This window comes from Anabrus simplex, chromosome 4, assembly GCF_040414725.1.
Source record: "Anabrus simplex isolate iqAnaSimp1 chromosome 4, ASM4041472v1, whole genome shotgun sequence".
NCBI lineage: Eukaryota > Metazoa > Arthropoda > Insecta > Orthoptera > Tettigoniidae > Anabrus > Anabrus simplex.
Window position 1 is genome coordinate 106333738 of NC_090268.1, and position 25440 is coordinate 106359177.

The following is a 25440-nucleotide window of genomic DNA, read 5'->3' on the forward strand; positions in this document are numbered from 1 at the left end:
ACTGCTTCCTGTCAGAAAGATGTATGGTACTTGAAATAGTTCTCCACATACAACAAGATCCTTCGAATGGTAGCGTGGATGCGATTGTCTGTTAAAATATAAGGAAGAAGACTATTACTATTGTTACCAATAAAACTCCATCTGTTTCATTACTCTTTATTTCACGATGGCCTAATAAACACAAACAATTCTAACCAGTTATGAATGGCCACACTAATTAATTACCAGTCTATTTACAAATCTCTCTTCTGTACACACAGTAGGAGGTTCAGCCCGCTCGTCTACCTGCGGACGCTTAAACCTCACTTTCACTTCCCAAGTCCAGTCAATCAACTGATAGACAGCTGTATTTGAACAGTGTCACTGGTTATACAACACATGACGACTATTCGTTGGCTCGACTCCACTTCACACAGTCACATGCAGTGACCAACCAAACAGCTCAACAGGATTCAACAACAGGACAATACTCAGTACCGGTTTTGGCCTGATGTAAATCCGTTTATAATAAATAATACAGTATTGATAGGTGGAACACATTTCTTGTCTGTACAGTGCATCCACTCAATATGGAAAATGAAACTTATAAATACTGTAATAATCTTTTAATTCCCAGTCGCCGCTACTGACAGGAAGTAGCCAATGTAGGGATCCGTACTGTAACCGTATCGGTCATACACATAATTAACTGAAAATTGGTTTAGGCAGTGGGAACTTTTGTCAAGCTCCTTTGTCCATGTCAAAGTCAAGTTGCATGAAATTGCACAACACCTCCGACTTGGTGGTGTAAACATAAGTCCGTCATAGCTGGAGAGATCCTCAGAAAGAGAGCGCGATATGAAAATGACAAGGAAGGAAAATATATAGCAATAACTCCGCTCACTAAAAATGGCTGAAACACTGTAATGTCAACGTGCAAGCTTGATTTGTATTGTAAGATTTCAAGATAAGTGTATTAATTAATGTCATATGTTTTAACAGTAGACCTCTGTCAAAATTATAATTGTTTATAAAATTTCAACGTGTGGAAAATTGCACCACCATAAGATTGTATAAGCACCAGTAGTGTACCCACGCTAGCTGAGAACGCAAACTCCGGATGGGGGATCCCCGAAAAGGCATCGTTTTGATAGTAAATATCAGACAAACCCCCGATCGATTTGTTTTCCGCACATAACCAAATTAATTAGAATTCTGAGCCACACGTTTAAGTGCGTCGCCAGTGTTACATAACTTGTAGAACGGTTGATATGCAAAATTTGTTGGGGACCGTTCGTCGTCTGTTCGTGTAGGGGTAAATTTATAAAAGGAACCCGCGATGAAGCGGAGGGGCTGACTTGACGTGAAGTATTGGAGGCAGACACACGGTCTCCTGGTGTCCCGGCCTTACCTTTATTCGGGAGTGCTAATGTACATTTTGCCAATGTGCTGTATAAAAAACTAATTTAAAATTACAGAGAAAGTTACAGTACTGAAAGTTTGTGAAAATTTTAACTAGCGGGACAAATATATCGCCGGAAATCCAATCGCGGGAACTGTGTTAAAGTTTCAAAAATTGTGTTAGTGAATGACTTAATTTAATTCAACCTCATTAGACTTGTTCCAGTGAAGAAGACCCCTGGATTATGAAGGTGCTCAAGAGGACCAGAAGAGTATTCGAACCAGTGATCCACGCCAGCGCCATGAGGGGTTAAACGACGCCAAGGGCCTTCCCAAGGTCCGAACCATGGATTTCACGACATGACAATGAGTACATTAAATTTGAATTAATATCTTTGTAAATTACGGCGTTATTTTATGTAAATATGTAGATCACGTAAGATAGGTTGGTAATTGTTAAATGCACGTACCGTATTTTAAATTAGGGAGAGACTTATGAGTGGTTTTCATATTGTATTGAAATATTTATTTAGATGGGTGAAGGAATTCTGTAATATGGGGTAAATTTTCGAGCCTCCAAAATCTATATATAAAATAAGAGTTTTGTCTGTACATTGCTCAGAATTTGAAAAGACTATTATTTTTTTGTATCGGTCATGTCCACAGTAACAAGAAAATGCACTTTTTTCTTGTCCGTAATTTCTGTCTGTCTGTCTGTATGTACACGCATCACTAGAAAACGGCTAAAGAGAATTTAATGAAAATCGGTATGCAAAGTCGGAGAATAAGTCGCTACAATCTAAGCTATAAATCATTTTATTCACGCTGATTGAAATGGTAGTTTAGGGGAAGGCCTAAAATTTAATTTTCAAATATTTGTTACTTTTGGTCCTATCTTAATAAAAATTGGTATGCAAAGCCAGTAAATAAGTCGCTACAATCTACACTATAAATAATTTTATTCTCGCTGAGTGAAATGGTAGTTTCGGGAAGGCCTAAAATCTAATTCTTAAATATTTACGTCATTAGTGGTCCCATCTCATTGAAAACTGGTATACAAAGTCGGAGAATGAGCCATTACAACCTAGGCTATAAATCGTTTTATTCCCGCTGAATGAAATGGTAGTTTAGGGGAAGGCCTAAAATTTAATTTTCGAATATTGATATTATTAGTGGTCATATCGATAAATACTGTCTGCGGCTTGGTCATTCCAGCTCTGGAACTTTGGACTCTTAGATCGGCAGTGTAGTCCTGTTCGTTAAAAGTGAGAAAAAAGCATTGCTTTTAATCGCGCCATTCATACTGACGTCATTGTAATGTATGTTCATTTCAGTTGGGAAAACCACTACGACAGTCTTTCTGAGGATGTAAAAAGGCAGGTGGAGAGTGAGTGTCTACCATTATAAGGAAAACTCCCCAACCTGATTGTGACTGATTGTATGCAAGTGGATCTACCATTACAATGAAAATTCCCTAACTCAGTCTTCATATGAGAAAAGATGTTTGGTGACTTTCCCACTCCATTTCTAGGGTAATATTGAGAGCTATGCAATTTAATACACTCTTGCTCACAACGTGTACACTAGAATTCCGAATGCAATGTAGAATTCCATAGCAAAGCACAGGTGCATCAGCTAGTGTTAATTTGAAGTAGAGCATGTGCATGATTTAGTGATGAAATATCTGAAAGGTTGAGAATGCTTTAGATTGAGAGGGTAAAATAGCTTTGTTTTATGGAAGATTTCATAGTTAAAATTTCTATCTTTCTTTATATGGATTATTCAATCTATATTGGTATTGCATGACGGTAGTGTCTTCAAAATGCCAGTATTGGTATGATAATCATGGCTGTAGTGAGGCACTCTGATTTTAAAGTAAATTTGCATGAATAGAATGTAGAGATGGCTGTGTCAATGTGTGTCATGTGTGACACGCCTGGACACGAACGGACGTCCTCCCATTTGTGGGTAGAGTTTTCCTTCTATGTCAAGAAGTATATACTTTTATTTAAAATTAGAATCAAGTTATGGATATGTTTAGATCCATTTCAGAATTTTTGTTTGTGTTCAAACTTGTAGGAAAACCATAGACTGATTTTACTGTGCGATCGACTAGTTGTGAACCCGGATATTCCATGTGTATGGTTGTGACACCGAAAAGATGAATAGTGGCTTGATGTGAGTTATAGAGTTGTAAGTGGGCAGAAAATTATTAAGCAAATGAAGCTTTTGAAAATGATAAAAGAGGATATTGTTGAAATGATATATATTTACCACGATGTTTTCTCAGGGTGACTGTTTGTCTCACTTTGTGTGTGTTTAAAATGAAGGATCAGCGGCCAGCACTTAGAAGCATGGCGCTGCGATGTATGGCTTAAAAGGGTGCGCTCGCCTGCCCTTGTAAGAAAGAATTCTGCCAAGAGTATTGTTCCAAGCCTGTGCACCAAGAACGGGAAGTTGGTTCGCATATGTATGATCGCAATAAGAAGATTTCCTTTAACTCTTTCATGATTATTTCTGAAAAGAAATTTAGTAACTGGAACACCGTTTGTTGTTCTTTTGAATCACTGAGATAGGAATTTTTAGAGACCTATTTGTCGGTGGCATGCTGGAGACCATCAGTTCGAAGTCCAAGGCAAACCCTGAGTTTTTTGTCACACACAATTCTTTTTTGTTTCAGAAAATACAGCCAGCTGCATATGTTTTGTGTTTACATTTCTCTTTGTAGTGTGAGTGCATAATTTTTTAAATTGTTCTTTGAGATTTATTTCATATTTGATATATGAATTCGAGAACGGGTTCTGTCTCGTGATTTTATCATAGGATTCATTACGATGTGGGTTCGATTCTGGACCCGACATCTGTTTCACTTTATAGTTGGTTGTGATATTGTCTAATAGCGTTAGCTTATTATTTTTGTTTATTAATTAGGAGTGTAGTTAATTGGTTAGGCGACCACTCAAAGTTATCTCTGATTTTAGCATAGATTGTGTGTTTCTTCTAATAATGAAGAAAGCCTAAAATTAGAACCGTCACATTTACAAAGATATTCCTGTACTTAAAAACATTTCAAATTAATGTATGTTTAAATGATCTAGGTGTATTCGTCATCATGTCGCAAAGAAGAATGACCAAATTTATGAATTTTTCAAATTCTCAATGAACGGAGTCATATCTCCGAGTTTGTATTTAGTCCATCAGACATTGTACATTATATTTTATTGTATTGTTATTCAGGGTTACATTGAATGTTATTTGTGTTTATCAAGGTATATTAAATAGGGTTTAAATGTTTGTTTATATCATTTGCTGTAGAAATGCATCCTAGATTTCTTCCATTCACTTATGCCTTTTAGTTAGTTTAGTGTTATATTTGGTACTATGCCGCAAATGCACCATGGCCCTGAGAGGCTGGAGGTTGAATTCTATGGAACAAAGGAAGTGCAGTCGATCCTTGCACGGTCGAAAAGAGCTTTTGTTCACCCATCAGTTTGGAGTTTACTTTTCTTCGCTTTATAGAAGAGGTGGCATTTTACTCTAGACTGAAAAGCTCCAATTCCTAATCTTGTCTTTCCTGGTTTTCTGGATCATAGTGCGTAGGAATTTCATTTCAGCTGCCTGAAGTTTGGAATTATCTCTATTGGTCAGTGTTGTGGTTTCAATACTGTATGTAAGAATTGGTGTATAATAGGACTTGTACAATGTCATTTTTGTTTTCATGGGTATTTGCTCATCCGACAGCAGGTGTCTTATTGATTCGATTGTTCACCTCATGTTTTGCTAGGTTGTCATTTGATATAACGCTACCCAAGTATTTGAAAACTGGAACGCTGTCCAGTTGGGCTTCATTTAACATGACTATTGATTCTGCTCCTTCCCCATACACTTTCATCACCACCGTTTTGATCTTGCTGATGTTTAAACCATATTTCTTAAACTCTTAATTCCAGCTTTGCATTCTCTCTCCCAATTCCTCTTCTGAGTCACTCCAGATCACAACATCATCTGCAAATGTGAAGGCTTTGATATCTCCATGTTCTTTCCTTTTAATATATTTAATAGATTTTAATAGCCATTAAACCAATCGTTCTAGCGTACAAGGCAAGAACCTAATTATTGATTCAAAATTCAAATAAAGAGTCAAGCATTATTTTTGGGAAAGGTACAGTGCTCTTTAAATCAAAATATCAGTTGTCATTTAAGTCATTCTCCCAAACAATCTTGCAAACTGTCCGGAACTATTCTTGTACCTCTGCAACTTTTATGTTATATAAATGTAAATACCGTACTCTGTAATCTGTTCTTGTACCTCTGCAACTCTGTGTTATGTATATGTACTGTAAATACTCTGTAATCAATTCTTGTACGTCTGCAACTTTTATGTTATGTAATTGTAAATAATCTGAAATCTATTCTTGTACTTCTGCAAATCTTATGTTATGTAAATGAAAATACTCTGTAATCTATTCTTATACCTTTGCAACTTTTTTGTTATGTAAATGTAAATACAGTCAGAAATAATTCTCTGTAATCCTCATATTGACGATGTATATATTTTATATATTGTATGTGTTTATATGCTCAACCATTTACTAATAATCTTATATACATAAACTCTATTTTGATGTGTAAGTGCCTGCCAGTATGTAATATCCTGTACAATTCCTATGTATGAGCCTGCAGGCTCGTTGGAATTAATTGAAATAAATGAATGAATGAATGAATGAATGTCTTTTATTTCATGAACGTTTTTATTATTATAGTTTTAAAGTTTGTGAACTACTTACCATATTTCAATTGCTTTCTCCTTTCCTTTAATCATTATTAATGTTTTCCTATTCTAGATCTTGCCAAGTTGTCTATTTCACTTTGGTCAGTTTCTGAGGATGACCGGGTGATGTAACCCTCACTATGAATAACATGTGAACAAGTACCGTGTAGCCAGGCCAGTACAATGTGGACTGCCCAGTAGAAAGTTGTAGTCAAGTAGGTCAAAACTACTACGTAATGATGGTTATTAAAATAAAAGATCTATTAATTTGACATTGAATTTGTATTGAATAGCTGGACTTTACATTAACTTCACTTGAAGTATTGTACTCCAGGATGTTCAACTGTGGAATCAGAGAAATTCTTCCCCTACATGGACTACATCTTAGCAGACCACAATGTGTAACCACAACCTTACCTCCAGCATATCTCAATCTGCTGCTGACACTAAAGCGGTTTCCATTTCCTCCAACCTATTCCATCTAGTATTTACTAATTTTTACTCCTAAATCCAGCTCTGGAATTCTGTTCACCTTCTCACAAATTTCAAACACTCCATTTCAACATGCATCGAAAAGAAATTGCTGATATTCACTACATCTCAAACGATGTCATTATCAAGGTTAATGGAGAAGACGCTTTCCACCAACTCATTCACTCCATTGGTGCAACTCAGGTGGGATAAAATTCTCCTCTACATCCATTAAATCAACCTCCTATTCAACTACAGTAGAGTCTCGATTATCCGACTTAAACGGGACCTGGAGTACGTCGGATCATCGAAAATGTCGGATAATACAGAATAACTTTGAAAATGAACTAAAACAAACAGGAAGGCTATACTGTATTACGTACTATGTTTTACGGGACTCTATTTATTGACTTATTAATTCAATTGTACAGTAGATGCAGTACTCTTTTCTTACTACGCCTGTAGCCATGTGGAGATGTCTTGGCTTGGGCTGCAAGAGTTTTGATTTCAGCATCTTGAAATTCAGCCCAGTCTCATCACAATTAAAAATCTGATCACCGGATAATCCTTCAGCATGGATTATTTCTTGAAATTGCCTTTTAAATTTCACAACCTCATCGGATTTAGCTGACAGTTTTTCTCCACAGATATTAAGCTGCCCAATGCCGTACTGTTTTTTCCACCGATCAAGCCACCCAGCACTGGCAGTAAAATTAGGGTCCCTTTATTAAACTCCTTCTGGATATACACCGCCATTTCTTGCAGAATGGGGCCAGATATTGACAAGCCCTTTTCCTGGTTTTTAGTGAACCAAAGAAATAGTGCTTCACTTACTTTTTTGTACTCACTTTATTCATTGTTTTTTTCTAATTTTCAGTGCATCACTTGTTGCTCTGGTAGAGCACCACTTTTCAATTTATTCCCTCGTATGTTTCCAGTCTCCCACTGTAACACGTCCAACACCATAATCTGAAGCCAATTTTTAAAGAGTTTCCCCTTTGTCCAGTCTCTTTAACCCACTTTACTTGTCTTCCACAGAAACAATCACTTTCTTACGTTTACTCGCCATACTCACAGAGGATATGAAAACTATAACATCCACACCCAACCAATACTACATTGAACAATCCTACTGCATGACTGCCAGGGCTTGTCCCACAGCCGCACCCTCCACACCCCATGTCCCAGAGTTGCATCGACCTAGAGATCAAATTAAGACTATCAGTGTCGGATAACACGGAGTGTCGGATAAGCGAAGGTCGGTTGAGCGAGACTCTACTGTACTGCCATCACTACCACACCGCAATTTTCTCAGTTGCGTCATTTGAGGAGTGGGCACCAATCTCAGACAGGCTGTTTTCCAAAAACTCCACTTCGAGGGTGTGGCAGAGAAAACATATAAATTCTTCTACAAGTGAAAGCTGTAGTCAAGGAAACACTTGTACAATATTCCATAGAGAATATGTCCTAATGAATATTCTTTTCTTAATAATTCATGAAAAACGGTCAATTTATAAATTAAAATTATACAATTTATAAGTAATTGTCGAAATGAAGAAATCCAGATAACACAATGTGGCTCCAGTTACTAATGCAGATGAAAATATTACTAGTTCCTAGTTGTCAATTCATAATAAGCCTGCTTTCTCTTAAGTTTTTGTTTGTTTTAATGTTGTCAATCTTATGTTAATTTTAAGGACACTTCCTCTAAAGCATTTGTACTTTGTCAATTTATGTATTTTTCATCTAAACAGTGTTATGTGGCTGAAGATGTTAATAATATACGAAACATTGACCACTTTTAACCATTAAGTTGCCTTAAGCAATCATTGTATCGACTAGGTGGAAAATAAATAAATACTTAATTGTGAATCTATTGAAGTGCGATACAGACCATGAAGCTGATTTTATGTAATGGCTGAGCAGATACGTGCCGAATTTCCTCGAGTCAACAAGATGATCCACTAACTAACTTTTTGTAAAGGCTCCCACACGAATCCAGTTGTTCCACATTGAATTACCTGATCTTCCACTGCCACCAGAACCCATCCTTATGCGCTGGGGGACTTGGCTTCAGGCCATTGTGTACTACAGCGACCATTTTGATGCAATCAGAAGTTTTGTTCTTGCCCTAAATGAAGATGCCATGTGCATCACTTTGGCCAAAAATGTTCCAAAGGGTGTAACCATTTCTCAAGAAATTGCCTACATCAGGTTCCATTATACTTTTTTGGTCCCTGTTATATCTGCACTTGAGTCTTCCGAGAAACCTGTTTATGAACAATTGGATTTGTTAGAAGAGGTGAAAGGAAAAATCAGGTTAGCTCCAGGCCCCGCATGGGATATAATTCGGGACAAGCTTAATAAAGTACTACAGAAGAACCCAGGACTGTCAACGCTTCATGCTGTGGCTGATGTTTTGATTGGCAAATCTTGTACCAAAATTCAAATACAGCCCTGTAACCTCTGTTGATGTTGAGCATACTTTCTCAGCCTACAAGCTAGTGTTGTCAGACAAGCGGTGTAGTTTCACAACAGAAAGTCTAGAAAAAGTGCTAGTGATTTACTGTGCATCAAATTATGAGCAGTAACATGCTTGTAATTCAATGTTTTAATTATTTAGAGATAAAAACTCAAAAATGTGGTGAACCACTGTGTATGTGAAATATTGTATTAACATGTTATTGCCTTATTACTTGTATGCATTTAGAGTTATTATCAATTTAGAAAAATTTAAAAAGATGGCATTAAGTGCTTATTAAAATATGTAAAATTGAAGCTGCCCAAAACATATTTTTAGAACCTATTTTTACATATTTGAGAGCCTATTTTAGGCACCTAAAGTACACATTTTAGCGCATAAAAATTGGAGGTCTACGTATAAGTTAACTTTAAATCAGGTGCCTGATTTGATCTTGAGGAGATACAATGGCTTATGATGCCTCCAAAGTGAGGTGAAACATGTCTCATTTCATCTAATATAATAAGGATAAAGTCGTAAAATTTCTTATAACTTTAATGTATTGAAAAGGTGGATGAACAATAAACAATTAATTATTTTATCAAATATGGTATGTTCCAAGCTGTCAGTGGAGAGATGGTGTGGAATGACATTAGGAGACAAATAACCTTGAGCAGAGCTGAAGATTAAGTTGGAATTCAAGAGGACAAATTGGAGCAAATGTTCATTTATAGGATGAGAAGTAATGGATTGGAATAATTTATTAAGTTCTTTGAAAATGTTTAAGAAAAGACTAGGTAAACAACTGATAGAAAATATGCCACCTGGACGGCAACCGTAAATGCAGAGAATTGATGACTGGTTGATTGATTGATTGATTGATTGATTGATTGATTGATTGATTGATTGATTGTGCCTCAGAGTCTGGCTTGCAAGAAGAGATGGTGTTGGTGATTAAGATACTCAAATATCGACAATGTGTAATGTAATTGATGAGTGGCCACAAAGATTTAAGGTCTGTTTGGATCACAAAGATGGTTATTTTGAATAATGATGAATATGTAATTAATCCTAATAATGTACATGAATATGCAATTAATCCTAATCATGTACAGAATATGTAATTAATCCTAATAATGTACACAAATATGTAATCAATCCTAATCATGTACAGAATATGTAATTAATCCTAATAATGTACATGAATATGTAATAAATCCTAATAATGTACATGATTAGGATATTGAAATATCTGTCAGCATCTTTTGTCAATTTACAGTTGAGGCAGAAAAAAAGCCTGATTGTTATGGATTTATTTATTATATTTTGATAGTATATTTACAATGGAAATGACTAATCAAACATGATTGCAACGGCTATGTCTTGATCTGATTAATTACAAGTTTCCACTAAGTCAGCTTCTGGAACATTCGTTATTTAAAATCCTATTCAATTGAATCCTTTACTGTTAAATATGTTGTGTCTTTCCATATACCGTACACTGTCAACAGTAGGTTACTGAACCCATTTTAAATTATCTCTTCATGTAGTTCATTAAGAGCATGTTGTTCTTAGTTATTCTTCTCGACTTCTTTTAGATGATCTACAATTTCTTCTAGTTTTCTACGTCTGTGTACAAGATGTTGAGTAGGTCGGGACTGTTCAGGCTGTGTATTTGCTGAGCATTCTGGATAAAGCTGAAATACACCAGGCTGAATTGCCCTTTGAGGTGTGGCAAATCCTGTTCCAGGTGGAAAAGAAGAATGTGGAATGCTGGGCATTTGCTCCATGGAGGCACTAGACTGTAAATATAATCTGCAAAGAAAGTAAATTGTAATTTTGTTTATTAACATAATACCACCAATAAAAGAATACTCAAATTACAAATATTTTTATGAATAGTTTTTAAATCTATAGAAATCCATATGGCAAAGTGAAAGTTTTTCTGCTAGATGTAAGGTTATTTTTTAAAATTTTGGGGTACTTACTCTTGAAACAAGATTTTATAAAATATACAAAATATCAATAAACCCTTCTTTTGCTATTTGTTTTATGTCGGACTAACACAGAGAGGTGTTCTGGTAATGATGGGTAAGACTGGGAAGGAGATGGCCGTGGCCTTAGTTAAAGTACAGCCCCAGTATCCGCATGGTGTGAAGACAGGAAACCACAGACAACCATCTTCAGGGCTGCTGAGAGTGGGATTCAAACTCACTATCTCTCAAATACAAGCTAACATCTCCACATCTCAAACTGCATACCCAGCTCATTCGGTCATTAATAAATTTGGTGGATGAAGCTGTACGCATAAACCAGCCTCGGGGTGGAGTCATGTGAGGTGAATATAGGAGAATAATGGATTTGGCCATGGAGGGAGGAAAAGTAGAGGGAGACCAAGAGAACAATGATTAGATTCAGTTTTTAATGATTTAGTGACAAGAGATATAGAACTAAACAAGGCCACAGAGGTAGTAGCAAACAGAGGGTTGTGGAGGCACTTTGGAACTATTGCAATATTCAGGTATGCAGTTCAGAGAGCAGAAAATGATGTAAGAGAGTACCAGTGCACCTTCCACCTCAATTGTTTGACAATAAATTGCATATTTACACAGTAGCAACGATTGGGGGGAGGAGGGCGCACCCCCACCTTGTGGAGAAAACATTACAATTTTATTTCACATTAGCTGGCTGAAACTACGAGTTATTAAAACAAGCAATTTGTTCAAGCCCTATTGTCTTATCAGCTAATTATTTACTTTATTTTCTTTAATTATTAACAAAATTATTAGTGGAAACAGGCAAAAATATAATTTGCCGCGGCTAACCAATTGGTATAGCGCCACAGCAAGTAGTGGACACTTTCCATGTGCTGTGAGGAAAGGTAGCAGGGTTATCAACCTGTTCTTTGGCTTCATTTCTAATCACGCCAAATTTAGATTTTTCTACTTCAAATTACATACTTTTATTTCTGAGCTACTAGCTGTAGTACCCATGTTTTTCTCAGAAATGGCTAATTTTTTGAGGGAAAAATTTAGACTTTTGCCTAAATTTCATGTTTCTATGATACGCAACTGAGTCGCATGATGCTGGCTTATTTCAGAATGACAGATCCTTAAGACAGCTTTTTTATGTTTGAACACTATTTAAAGATGCATGCACCTAAATGCATGACAGCTCCTCCCTGGAAATCTGCTGGAGTTACAAAGAAAATGCAATGAAACTGGAAAGGGAAAATGGGAAATCTGGTGTTGGCACATAGCCTACTCCTATCAAATAGCATCAAGGAGACTGTTAAAGGCTGTATGTCACCATCCAACAGATAAATTACCATCACAGAGTCATATACCGTAACTCCATTGGATCACTGCAAAGGAATTTGGAATTTAATTCAGGCCTTTTGCATACAACCTGGCAGTTAGGAAGTGTATACTGTAACCTTTCCTGAATACATTCAGAAGTTAATGAAATCTTGCACAATCTAGTGTAGGTATTATGTGCTCAAAGTGATGAGCACTGTTTAAAAAGTTTTTTAAAAATCATGTAAGATTCAATAATTTACTGTAATGGAATCTTGCATCCGTTCATTGCAGAACTGAACAAAAAAGAAATTATGACCCCCTGTGGGTGGGGGATGCAGACGAAGAATACACCTACGGTATCCCCTGCCTGTCGTAAGAGGCGACTAAAAGAGGTGACCAAGGGATGATTGGATTAGAACCATGAAACTTCTTGTGATTAGTACCATCATGCTGGGACCACCATGGGTCGCCTTTACTTGCAAGTAGTGTCACCTCCTGACTTTTTTTATCCTGGGGTGTGCCAAATCCTCAGTTTACCAGGTTTTTGATTAGTAGCAACAGAGGGTGAATCAGTATGGGTTTTGCAGTACCCGTGATTAGTACCATTGTGAGAAGCACCACGGGTCTGGGGCATTGCCTGTGATTAGTACCACTATATGAGCGACACCATGGGTTTGCGTTGCCTGTGATTAGTACCCACTATGTGAGAAACACCACGGGAATACTGGCACCCATGATCAGTACACCTAGGTGAGGAACACCATGGGTTTGCATTGCCTGTGAGTGGTGCCATTACGCGAGAAACATCATAGGTCTGCGTTACTTCTACGACGTACAAATACTTGTGAGTAGTACCATAATGTGTGGAGCACCGTGAGTCTACACTACTTTTTATTAGTACCGCAACATGACAATTACTATGGTTCTATCTTACTAGCGATAAGTACCATTATGAGGGGCTGTTGATCTGGATTTTGGACCCCTTCAGACAACAAGCATCCTCGATTCAGGATTGTGATTAGAAGCAGTCCCTTGGTCAGTAATACTATTGTGTATGATAGTTTCTGGGAAACTGGGGCATTGCGGGTTGGATCCACTGATTGTTTTAAATTCATATCTATCCACTCATTCTTCATCATCAGGTTTTTTATTCTGGTCAGTGGATGATTTTTGAACTTTTACATTGTCATTACATTTCATCTCATTTTGTACCATTAGGGGCCAATGACCTAGATGTTAGGCCCCTTTAAACAAGAAGCATCATCATCATCATCATCATCATGAGAAATTATGGGCTCATTCTTCCAACAAGACGGAGCCACAGCTCATAGCTTTAATCGCTTTGTGCAATTTTTAAGTGATATTCAGGGAACAAGTAATTTCACGAAGGCTCTGGCCACCACACAGTCCCAGTTTGTCACCTCCTGACTTTTTTTACCCTGGGGTGTGCCAAGTCCTCAGTTTACCAGTCCACTCCCTGAAAACCTGAGGAATTAAAAGTAGCCATAACAAATTTTGTAAACTCTGTGTATAGTGAAACATTGGTGAAAGTTTCTGGTAATAAGTACAAATGCTTGAAACTTGGTGGTAAACATTTTCAACATCTGCTGTAAACCTGGTAAGTGTACAACAGACTTCCAGTTCATTCCTTTTCAAGTTGCTTTGTTAACAATCTATCTGTGTGCATTACGTTATTACAGAACCGTTGTGCTTTTTTTAAATCTCTTAGTTCACCATGTTGTACAATCTTTTGAGCAGTCCTCTTGCATGTGATCCTAAACAGACACTACTGTCACCTGAACTGTACACTCAGATAGGCTGCAGCTGCAGTGCTTGCTGCGGAGAGTCATTTCTAACACACTGCAGGATTATGGAATCCTTAATAGGAACACTTCAAAGTACATTAGAGATAAATGAGTGGGTCTGAAATGGAGGTTATGTGTACCTATGTATGATTAATGCTTTACTTCTCGCAGCCCAGCGCGAGCTACATTTAGCCGCGCGCGGAGCGACTCTCGTTTGTTTGTTGTTTCTTTACACAACCACAAAACTGGTGGTCAGTTCTGCCAACGTCTGTACTTAGGAACTAATGTCGACTTAGGAACGAGAACGTGTTGATGATTATTGTTACACGATTGGTCTATTGTTACATCCAGGTACAAGACCATTGGCCTGGACGGTTAGAAGCCGCGAAGCGGCCTTAGGCCAGGTACAAGACCATTGGCCTGGACGGTTAGAAGCCGCGAAGCGGCCTTAGGCATCTACTTTCGATACCTGGTGGTGGTGATTATTCTTACACGATTGGTCTGGACTTGTTCTTGCCGTGCGGATGGTTAGGATACGATCTGGGCGGTTACGATAGGATCTGGGCAAGATTCCTGCCGTGCGGACGGCTACGATAGGATCTGGACAAGACCATTGGCCTGGACGGTTAGAAGCCGCGAAGCGGCCTTAGGCATCTAGTTTCGATACCTGGTGGTGGTGATTATTCTTACACGATTGGTCTGGACTTGTTCTTGCCGTGCGGGCGGTTAGGATAAGACGGTTAGAAGCCGCGAAGCGGCTCTAGGCATCTAGTTTCGTGTGGAACATAATTTCCTTTACATAGTGTTTGTGCTTTAATTCAGCCGGGGTTGGTTACGCAATGTATTTATCAGCATTGATGTCAATGACGTCACATTTTGTTCACGTTGACCAATAAGAATGCGAGTAGCTATTGCGGAGAGTCATTTCTAACACACTACAGGATTATGGAATCCTTAATAGGAACACTTCAAAGTACATTAGAGATAAACGAGTGGGTATGAAATGGAGGTTATGTGTACCTATGTATGTATTGACAGCTAACTGCTATCACCTGAACTGTACACTTAGATAGGCTGCAGCTGAAGTGCTTGCTGTGGAGAGTCATTTCTAACACACTGCAGGGTTATGGAATCCTTAATAGGAACACTTCAAAGTACATTAGAGATAAACGAGTGGGTCTGAAATGGAGGTTATGTGTACCTATGTATGTATTGACAGGTAAACTCACTCAGGATCCCTTGGAAAAACACTTTGGAATCATGTGTTCACTCAGTTCGGATTACCATCCATCCGTGATAGATTTTTAAAATTTGCATTTAGTACAATGTATCTACGTTCCTGTACAGCAGACACTATTCTGTGAAGGAAAATGTGAACTGAAAAGTGATTTAGTGCCAGTGTCCTTTGTAAACCAGCTGCCTCTGTGGATCAGCGGTAGAGTGTCGGCCTCCGGAGCCCAAGATAGCGGGTTCAAACCCGGCAGAGGTGGTCGGATTTTTGAAGGGCGGAAAAAAGTCCATTCGACACTCCATGTCATACGATGTCGGTATGTAAAAGATCTTTGACACATTTGGTGTTTACCCGGCAAAATTAATTAAATCTCAGCCATAGACGCCCAAGAGAGTTTCGGTTTACTCAGTCTGCCATCTGGTGAGCCTAGAGTAAAACGGAACGTCGAAATTGACGAGCAGACAGCCAAATGGCGTCAAATTGAAATGTCTGCACACGGTAGCTGAGGCCATACGATTATTATTATTATTATTATTATTATTATTATTATTATTATTACTATTACTATTACCAGATGCAAATGTTGTCCCAAAATGTGAAAATGTGCAATGAGACTGTAAAATTATCAGTGGAAACTTCCATAAAAGAAAAAAAAAGTTTTTCAAGACTGTTTAAACATTGAAGACTGGAAAAGTGCTGTGTCCAAGTTAAACCCCATTCCTGATAATTTGATCGAAAAGTGTTTTAGTTTATGTTTTTTAATTTTAAATTTTTTTAGAATTTGCTTTTACATCGCACCGACACAGATAGGTCTTATAGCGACGATGGTGTAGGAAAGGCCTAGGAGTGGGAAGGAAGTGGAGCGGCCTTAGTTAAGGTACAGCTCCAGTATTTGCCTCGTGTGGAAGTGAGAAACAATGGAAAACCATTTTCAGGGCTGCCAACAGTGGGTTTCGACCCCACTATCTCCCGGGTGCAAACTCACAGCTGTGTGACCCTGACCGCATGGTGAACTTCCCCTGTTTTAGTTTAGTGTGTGGCTGGGTATATTGTAAGGCAATCTTCAACATTTATTAATGTGTCTATTTTCTTCATCATGAAAGCGAATATTGTTTTTCATGTCTTAAAGAAATAAAACATTACAGCTCCGGCAGTGGCATGAGGTTTCTAACATGTCCCTCCAAAAGTATATGTGTGACATTCTTTTCCAGACTGAAAGGAAAATTAATGTAAAACCGAGCTCATTAAAGTCGATGCGGGGCAATATTTTCTATGAGTGCCATGATTCTATTGAAACAATTTCAGTTGTGCCATCAGGAGCTGGTTGTTGTATTGAACACACTTTCGACATTATTCCTAAACTGGACTACTATTATTTAAAGTGTCGAATCTTCTTCAGAGCGAGAGAAATCCACATGAGATCTTCAAGCTCAGAAATCTGCTAAATCTACTGATAAACTATCAAAAGTGGTCTGAAACTAGGTTTGGTAAGTAATTTATTTCATTTGAGTAAAGTTGCACTGTTATTTACAATCTAAGAGTACATTTTATGTGCTCAAAGTGATAAGCTCTGTTTAAAAAGCTTTTGCTTTTTGTAGTGCTTTATTTTATCTTGTGTTTTCTCTTATTAAAGTCAAAAGATATTTCTGTGTGGGGACTTACTCTCTAGCAGTATTATTCATAAGTCAAACAACTGGGTGTTGCATGGGTATTTACGTATCAGTGTAACCTCTATTAAAACAGCTGATCATGTAGCGTTGGTGCATTGCTACACTAGGACTGCTCTGCAGGGCCACACTTGAACTTGGTGAGTGATATCACTAAGTATTCTAGTTATATTACAGAGCCAACATAGTACCCAGGCTTCATTGATGCAAACTAAGAAATTTTCAAACAAACAAACAAAGTTCATTTTCTTTGTTTCAAGTTGCTTACTATTTCAAGACATGCAGTAATATGACTTACCTCTGATGTGGCTCCCAGAAGCCTTCATTGCAGTGATTAAATGTTGTACGCGTTTTATCAAGATTTATATTTAGGGTTGGAGGATACCCAGGCTGCATCATTCTTCCTGGAGCTCTTGCCTAAAAGAACAAAATTATATCAAGAGTTAGTAGTAGTAGTAGTACTAGTAAAATTTTAGACCGGGCGAGTTGGCCGTGCGCGTAGAGGCGCGCGGCTGTGAGCTTGCATCCGGGAGATAGTAGGTTCGAATCCCACTATCGGCAGCCTTGAAGATGGTTTTCCGTGGTTACTCATTTTCACACCAGGCAAATGCTGGGGCTGTACCTTAATTAAGGCCACGGCCGCTTCCTTCCAACTCCTAGGCCTTTCCTATCCCATCGTCGCCATAAAACCTATCTGTGTCGGTGCGACGTAAAGCCCCTAACAAAAAAAAAAAAAATTTTGATGTTCTATTTTATTCTACAAGATGGTAGTGAAATGGGAACTGCTGGGCATCCCATTGTTGAGTTTTAATTTGGGTAGGTAAACACCAAATGTGTCATTGAAGATCTTTTACATGCCTGTATTGTACAATACAGAGTGTAGAATGGACATTTTTCTGCCCTTCTCTGACTACCTTTGCCAGGTTTGAACCCTGCAATCTTGGTGTCTGGAGGCTGACACTTTACTATCTCCGTCTGACGTGGCAGCTTGTATGTATGGCAGGATTAACAGATACAAACATCAGTCATGACAGACAATGTGAGCTCTCTGAATCAATGCATCTTCTTTATCAAACTGTTCATTATGCACACATACAGTAAATGTGTAACTAAGGCACAATTGCATTAGCACTTTGAATCCTCACAACAGGGCCTCAATTCACAAGAGACACTGCAGATGAAACAGGCTTTGAAACTTGAGAGAGGTGCATGTGCAACAGCCATACTTACCCCCCCTTGCACTTCTTACCCTACACCCATGCGACTTCTTGTCAGATGACCATAGTACCACTGATCCATTAATTACATGTGTATAATACCACTAGCCTGCAAAATAATTTCTTTTTTTAACCAAGTGAGTTGGCCATGCGGTTAAGGGTGCACAGCTGTGAGCTAGTATCCAGGAAATAATGGGTTCGAACCCCTCTGTCGGCAGCCCTGAATATGGTTTTCTGTGGTTTCCCATTTTCACACCAGGCAGATACTGGGGCTGTACTATAGTTAAGGCCACGGCTACTTTCTTCCCCCTCCTAGTCCCCATGTGGATGGGGGCAGTAGAATAACACCAACGGTATCCCCTGCCTGTCTTAAGAAGTGACTAAAAGGGGCCCCAGGGGCAACCACGCGGCCCTTTGCTGAGTCCTGGCATTGCTTCCACTTACTTGTGCCAGGCTCCTCACTTTCATCTGTCCTATCTGACCTCTCTTGGTCAACTCTTGTTCTTTTCTGACCCCGACAGTATTAGAGCACCTGAGACCTAGGGAGTCTTTCATTTTCATGCCCTTCATGGCCCTTGTCTTCCTTTGGCCTATATCTTCATTTTTCGAAGTGTCGAATCCCTTGCATTTTTTCCTTCTGATTAGTGTTATATAGAGGATGGTTGCCTAGTTGTACTTCCCCTTAAAACAATAATCACCACCACCACTCCACGCCTAGGTCTTTCCTATCCCATTGTCGCCATAAGACCTATCTGTGTTGGTGCTACGTAAATTGTAACACACGCACACACAAATAAAGACATTATTTTCCTCCGGTAAAAGATTTAATATGTGATCTTATCTAATTTAGATGGGCTGAGTTCAAATCTGCTTTTTCCGTCTTACGTAAGAATTTTCATAGTAGCCTCGTTACTTCCTTTAATATCATGATGTTGATCACATTTCACTGAATTTTGACACCCCTTAAAGATCTGCAAAACAAGTGATTTAATAGGTGACCATAAATGACTTGCGAGCAAAAACATTTTTCTTAGGTCTGAGATGTTGTAGGTTATTGTAAATAATTTTTACACACTGATTTCAGTGCTACAGTCCATTTTTTGTACTATTCAAAACTATCATAGAAGTATGCATAACATAAGAACTTTTGGGTACCTTCCTTCTTCTATTGATATCTCTTAAAACTGTACATGATAAAGCCGTTCCTTTTTAAAAAAAAAACTGAATTCTACACACTAATATTAGCATTGTTCACATATTCTGAAGCCTGGTAAAAAAAATTTGAAACATGATGAAATTAATTCAAATTTCCTTAAATTTACATTAAATCTTGAACATTGATATGTATAAAATATCTAATTACATAAAATCTATACACGTTATGGCAAAACGGTTGGTGCTTTTGAAATCAGCACATTGTTTTCCATGTGAAATCACTGCAGGCTAGTGTACTGTCTTATGTTTAGTACTTAGTGTTCAACAGTCCCATATAATACAGTGTAGAAGCCTCCATCATCGGCCATTGGCTAAAAAGGATGGGCATGTCTGACGTATGAGCAACACCAGACTTCCTTATCAATTCTTGTATGGTGAACTTGACTCATGCTTTATTTTATCTTATATTTTCTCTTACTGAAGTCAAATATTTCTACATCGTGCCCCTTTAAAGCATTATAAAGACTAGCTTAAAGAAACCATGAAGGTCACAAATATTAGCTAGCATACCTGGTACACATTTGCAAGGATCCCTGCCAAGAGCTTTGGAATTTGGATGTATTCTACTGTTTACTTCAACAAAATATTCACTATGGTACTCTTCTTTTCTGTTGTTATTTTTTACAATTTGTTTTACATGACACCGACACACACAGGTCTTATAGCGACGACGGGATAGGAAAGGCCTGGGAGTGGGAAGGAACCGGCCATGGCCTTAATTAAGGTACAGCCCCAGCATCTGCCTGTCGTGAAAATGGGAAACCATGGAAAACCATCTTCAGGGCTGCTGACATTGGCATTCGAATCCACTATCTGCCAGATGCAAGCTCACAGCGGCGCGCCCCTAACCACACAACCAACTCTCTTGGTACTATGGTTTTCTATTGTACACTTCAGCACAGGCTTCAGTTCATTACATCCATTGACTGATATACTGCCTCAAATCAATTTGGCACTTGAAAGGGAAAGAAAAGCCTTCTGGTCGACCTATCTCATGTTGGTTGACTGGGAAGTATGGTTAGTAGCTTAAAGCAAATTGGTTCATTGTCAGTGCAGATTCCTACCATTCGTGCACCAAGAGAGTCATGCCGTCCGTAAATTCTAAACTGAAGTTAACGAGAAAAGCAGGACAAACATGAGAGAATGTTCTCAATGTTTATGGATTTATGGAATATGAAGCTGATGAAAGTAAGAATAAAATCCAAGAACAGTATAGAAGAGAGTTGTTGGATTTACAACAAAGAGTAACAGATGCAACAAAAGAGCTGTTGAGGATGGTGAAGAGAATTTTAGTAGAACAGAGTGAAGAGAATTTTAGTAGAACAGAGACAACATGAGAATGAAGGAACTTCATCTGGTACACCATCAAAAGCACAGAAAGGAAAGAAGTGTGTAACAGACACTGACGACTTTGTAAGTGAGTTATTTGATGCACAAGCCATGAATTTTACATTCATCAGGAAAAAAAAAAAAATCCATCTGTATGTATAAAAGAGTTATGTCTGTACATTTCTCAGAATTTAAAATGGTATTTCAGTATTGGCCATGTCCACAGTAACAAGGAAATGCACTTATTAATTTTCCATCTTCTCTGTCTGTTTGTACGTACCTACATTTGCGCATCACGAGAAAATGACTGAAGAGAATTTAACAAAAATTGGTATGCAAAGTTGAGGAATGAGGCACTACAATCTAGGCTATAGATAATTTTATTCATGCTAAATGAAATTGTAGTTTAGTGGAAGGGCTAAAATTTAATTCTCAAATATCTATGTTATTAGTGGTCCTATTGATAAATACTACATAACTAAAGTTACATATAATTAAAATCCTGAGCATTTGTGTCTTGTACATTTTTACTGTACCACTGGGCGAGTTGGCCGTGCAGTTAGAGGCACGCGGCTGTGAGCTTGCATCTGGGAGACAGTGGGTTTGAACCCCACTGCCGGCAGCCCTGAAGATGGTTTTCTGTGGTTTCCCATTTTCGCACCAGGCAAATGCTGGGGCTGTACCTTAATTAAGGCTGTACCAGGAGGTACACCTCTACGCCGCGCATTCAAAATTAGTGCCTAAAAGAACTCCTCTATTGGTGAAACAGTGAAACTGAAACTACACCAACTTAGAAACTTTACTCAGAAGATGTCACCACTAAAATCTGATGTCATTTTGTTATTGTGAGGTTTCCTGAACTGTGTGAATTTCTACTTGCTTTGTTTTCCATTCATCAAGAAGTTTGGACATTCTCCCATAGATGACACTACCAAAAACTATCATCATGAACCCTGGTGGGAGGTATAAGAACTTATAATTCAAAGAAGTTTTGTATTCATAAGTTTTTTTACTGATTCATGTTCATTTATTTTTGGGTTGGCAATATTTCCCTTTTATTTCCGCCAGTTTTGAGTCTAGCCAATCCCTAATTTCTGTAACTAATTTTCTACCAATCACAGTCTTCTTCTTCTGCTTCTTCGATTTTGAGTCTAACTTTAAATTGACCAATAAACATGAGAGGGTGTGGCTAGTTTAATCTTGAATGGTCTCGAACTTTCCCCAAGGGTTTATAAACTGCGGATTTTCATGTTTCTTGGCCAATTGATCGTCATCTTACTGAGTGGGTGTGTCAAAGCAGGAGGCCTCTTTCATCAGGCAGCAGTTCATCGACAAGGTAATGGCCACATAACATCTTTATTTCTTGCTAGCTCCGCAGTTTAACCCGAGGGAAAGGTCCGAAATCGTTAACCATGTAACCTTCTTTTCTAAAAATGTAACTTTCTGCCGGCTAATGTAATTAATTCATAAAATCTTTAACTGTAAATCAGGGATAGAGAGTGATGTACCCTCTCGAGCTCCCCTTCATCTTGGTTTGAGGTGACCACGTTTTGTAACTGGTTTTCATCCTTTCTGTAATGTTTTAATTTATTCTTATGCGAGTCGCCTCCATAGTTTGGGAATAGCCCCTGTTTCATTGGCCTAGTGCCCTTTGGGTTTTAAGTGTTCACACCTAGGAGTGCAAGCATACACCTCCATTCATTTTGTTGTTCGGGCCATTTATTTAACCATTATTCCTTTTACATGAAGTGCCTTAATTAAGGCCACGGCCGCTCCCTTCCAACTCCTAGGCCTTTCCTATCCCATCGTCGCCATAAGACCTAGCTGTGTCGGTGCGACGTAAAGCCGCTAGCAAAAAATTTTACATGAAGGCCCAGTAGGTTGGGTATTAAATACCCCTGTATAATCATTTTCCTATTGTAAGATGTGCCTTCAGAGGCCAGAATTTGTAAGTTGATGTTGCCTTGAGTAGGCTTGGAAAACTGAGAGCCTGTTAGCTCTTTTGGAAAGTTTTTGTAAGATTAATGAATGCCTCTTCAAGGCTAGATGTTGTAATTTTGGGAGCAAGTGCTCTTTGAATTAGGGGGTTTCTGCCCTTGTACAATTTGTGCTCTTTTGTAAATTTGAGCTAGGAGCTCAGGAAAAGTAAAGTGAGGGCTTGAAGCCCACGATCTGTTTATACCACCAATCTTGTCTTTCCTAGACTTGTTTAATGATTGCTACTTGTACCTGTAAAATTGTTAAATTTTGTGTTTTGAAAATTTAACCTTCAGTTTACATTTTTAAATTCAATTCTTGACATTGTAGTTAGACCTATTCATCCCGGCACCTTCTTTCACCTCTGTGTTCCATGACAATCCCCGGAACAAAGGCCGTGGCTGCTTCCTTCCCACTCCTAGGCCTTTCCTATCTCATTGTCGCCCTAAGACCTATCTGTGTCGGTGTGACGTAAAGTAAATTGTTTGTACTGTACCACCAACGATAACAGATATATTCATGAATTTCAATTTTTGTTGCCAAGTCCATATCAAAGCCAAACCATGAGAAAATTGGTGAACAGAATTTAATAAAAATCAGTATTTACTGTAAAGTCAGGGAATAAGGCACTATAGTCTAGGCTATAATCATTTTATTCATGCTGGATTAAATGGTAGTTTAGGTGAAGGTGCCTAAAATTTAATATTTAAGTACCTACTGGTATGTTATTGGTCCTATTGAAAAGTACTACATAACAAAATTTATAGAGAATAGAATTTCCTGTCATTTATGTCATACATTTTTTTTTTGGTTGCTATTTTCTTTACGACACATTGACACAGATAGGTCTTATGGCGACGATGGGAGAGGAAAGGCCTAGGAATGGGAAGGAAACGGCCGTGGCCTTAATTAAGGTACAGCCCCAGCATTTGCCTGGTCTGAAAATGGGAAACCATGGAAAACCCTCTTCTGAGCTGCCAACAGTGGGGCTTGAACCCACTATCTCCCAGATGCAAGCTCACAGCTGTGTGCCTCTAACCGCATGGCCAACTTGCCCGGTGTCATACAGTTTTACCGTACCAACTATAATAAAAGAATGTGATGAATGTAGACTTTTGTTGCTTAGTCCATATCAACACCGAGCATTGTTAACACGGAAATATTGTTCAATCATGTTGACTGGCGATGGTATTTGTCATGATTGTCTTAAGGTGTAAAACTGCATGGTCATCGGTTCACATCAGCAAGGAACATTGTGAAGCTGATTATTAAAAAAAAAATGAGAAAAATGTCATAAAGGAACAATCGCTTCAAGAATAAGACGTGAGGAAGTCATGGAAGAAGGAAGGACTCCCTTTACATTAGATACCCTCATATCACAGAGTTGGAAGAAAACTAAATCTGAATGCCTACAATACCAACAGCTTGTAGAACTGATCAACAGTATCATTATACAGGGTTATTAAAAAAGAAGGAACAGATTTCAAACATTTATTTCTTCCAAACTACAAAAGATAGAAACACAATTCCAATGTTCCCAGAAAGAGAACAAGTTCAATTTTCACTTTTGTAAGGTTTCAATTTGAGCACCATGTGTTGCACAACAAATATCAAAATGGTGGCCCATTTTTTGCCACACACAAATCAGGTGGTCTCTAGTTATCGAATTCACAGCTTCAACGATTTCATGTTGCAAACTTTCAAGAGTGTCAGGCATACGGGGGGATAAACACACGGTCTTTTATGTAACCCCACAGATAAAAATCACAAGGAGTGAGGTCTGGAGACCTGAGAGGCCACATGTGATGAAGGTTATCTTCTGATTCTCCTCTTCCAATCCAGCATCCTAAAATGGCATCATTTAGGTAACATTGAACGTTCTGAGAGAAATGAGGCGGTGCACCATCTTGCATGAAGATGAAATCATCGGAATCATCTTCCATTTGAGGAAATAACCAGTTTTGAAGCATGTATAGATAGGTTAGTCCTGTCACAGTTTTGTCCATGAAGAAGGAAGGAGAACACATTAAATTTTCCTTTGTAAAGTAAAAACTGTCAATAAGGAATGATTCTAATATCTTGTAATGACAAGCACCAGTGCGCCGCGTGCAATGCAGCTAGGCACGACAAGCACCAGTGCCAATGCTGCTGGGATTGAAACCTGCAACAGTGGCGCTTCTACAGGGATTGTTCACTGCACGTGAGGCTCTGGCGACTGAATGACTCCTAGGATAAGGAGACTCCCACTATCATGCCTTCATGAGCTGGTAGTGGTTAATGTCACTCTCTTGCCCTTGGGGCAGGAAACTTCCCCTATAGGTGGATAAACCACAAATGTGGTCAATGGCATAGAAAATCCTCAATGTTGGACCAGTCATTCAGACAGGGTGTTCCAACTTCATTGGAATGGCGGATGAAAGCTGCAGTGACTAGGAATTATTCAATTGTCTTGCATCTGCTTGCCATTGGACATATTTCGTAGTCATCAAGTAAGGTGCATAGTTGATGTGCAGCAACACTCTCACTCGGAAAGAATTCATGCACAGCAGTTTTCCAACAACTTATGACTTCATCCAAAAGTCCTGTGGTGATCAAGAAATTGCGATGGGGGCAGGAT

General features: G+C 38.4%; 1 protein-coding gene across 1 annotated transcript in view; it reads right to left on the reverse strand.

Annotated features, from left to right (window-relative positions):
* Window positions 1–10398: 10398 nt before the first annotated feature.
* Window positions 10399–25440, reverse strand: part of LOC136872188 (uncharacterized) — a 60037-nt gene continuing 44995 nt past the window's right edge. Inside the window, exons 7-8 of the mRNA XM_068227360.1 lie at window positions 17384–17502; window positions 10399–10898 (exon numbers count right to left, since the gene is read on the reverse strand). Coding sequence (XP_068083461.1) covers window positions 10655–10898; window positions 17384–17502 — 363 coding nt within the window. The 3' untranslated portion in view covers window positions 10399–10654. The remainder of the gene's footprint in view (window positions 10899–17383; window positions 17503–25440) is intronic.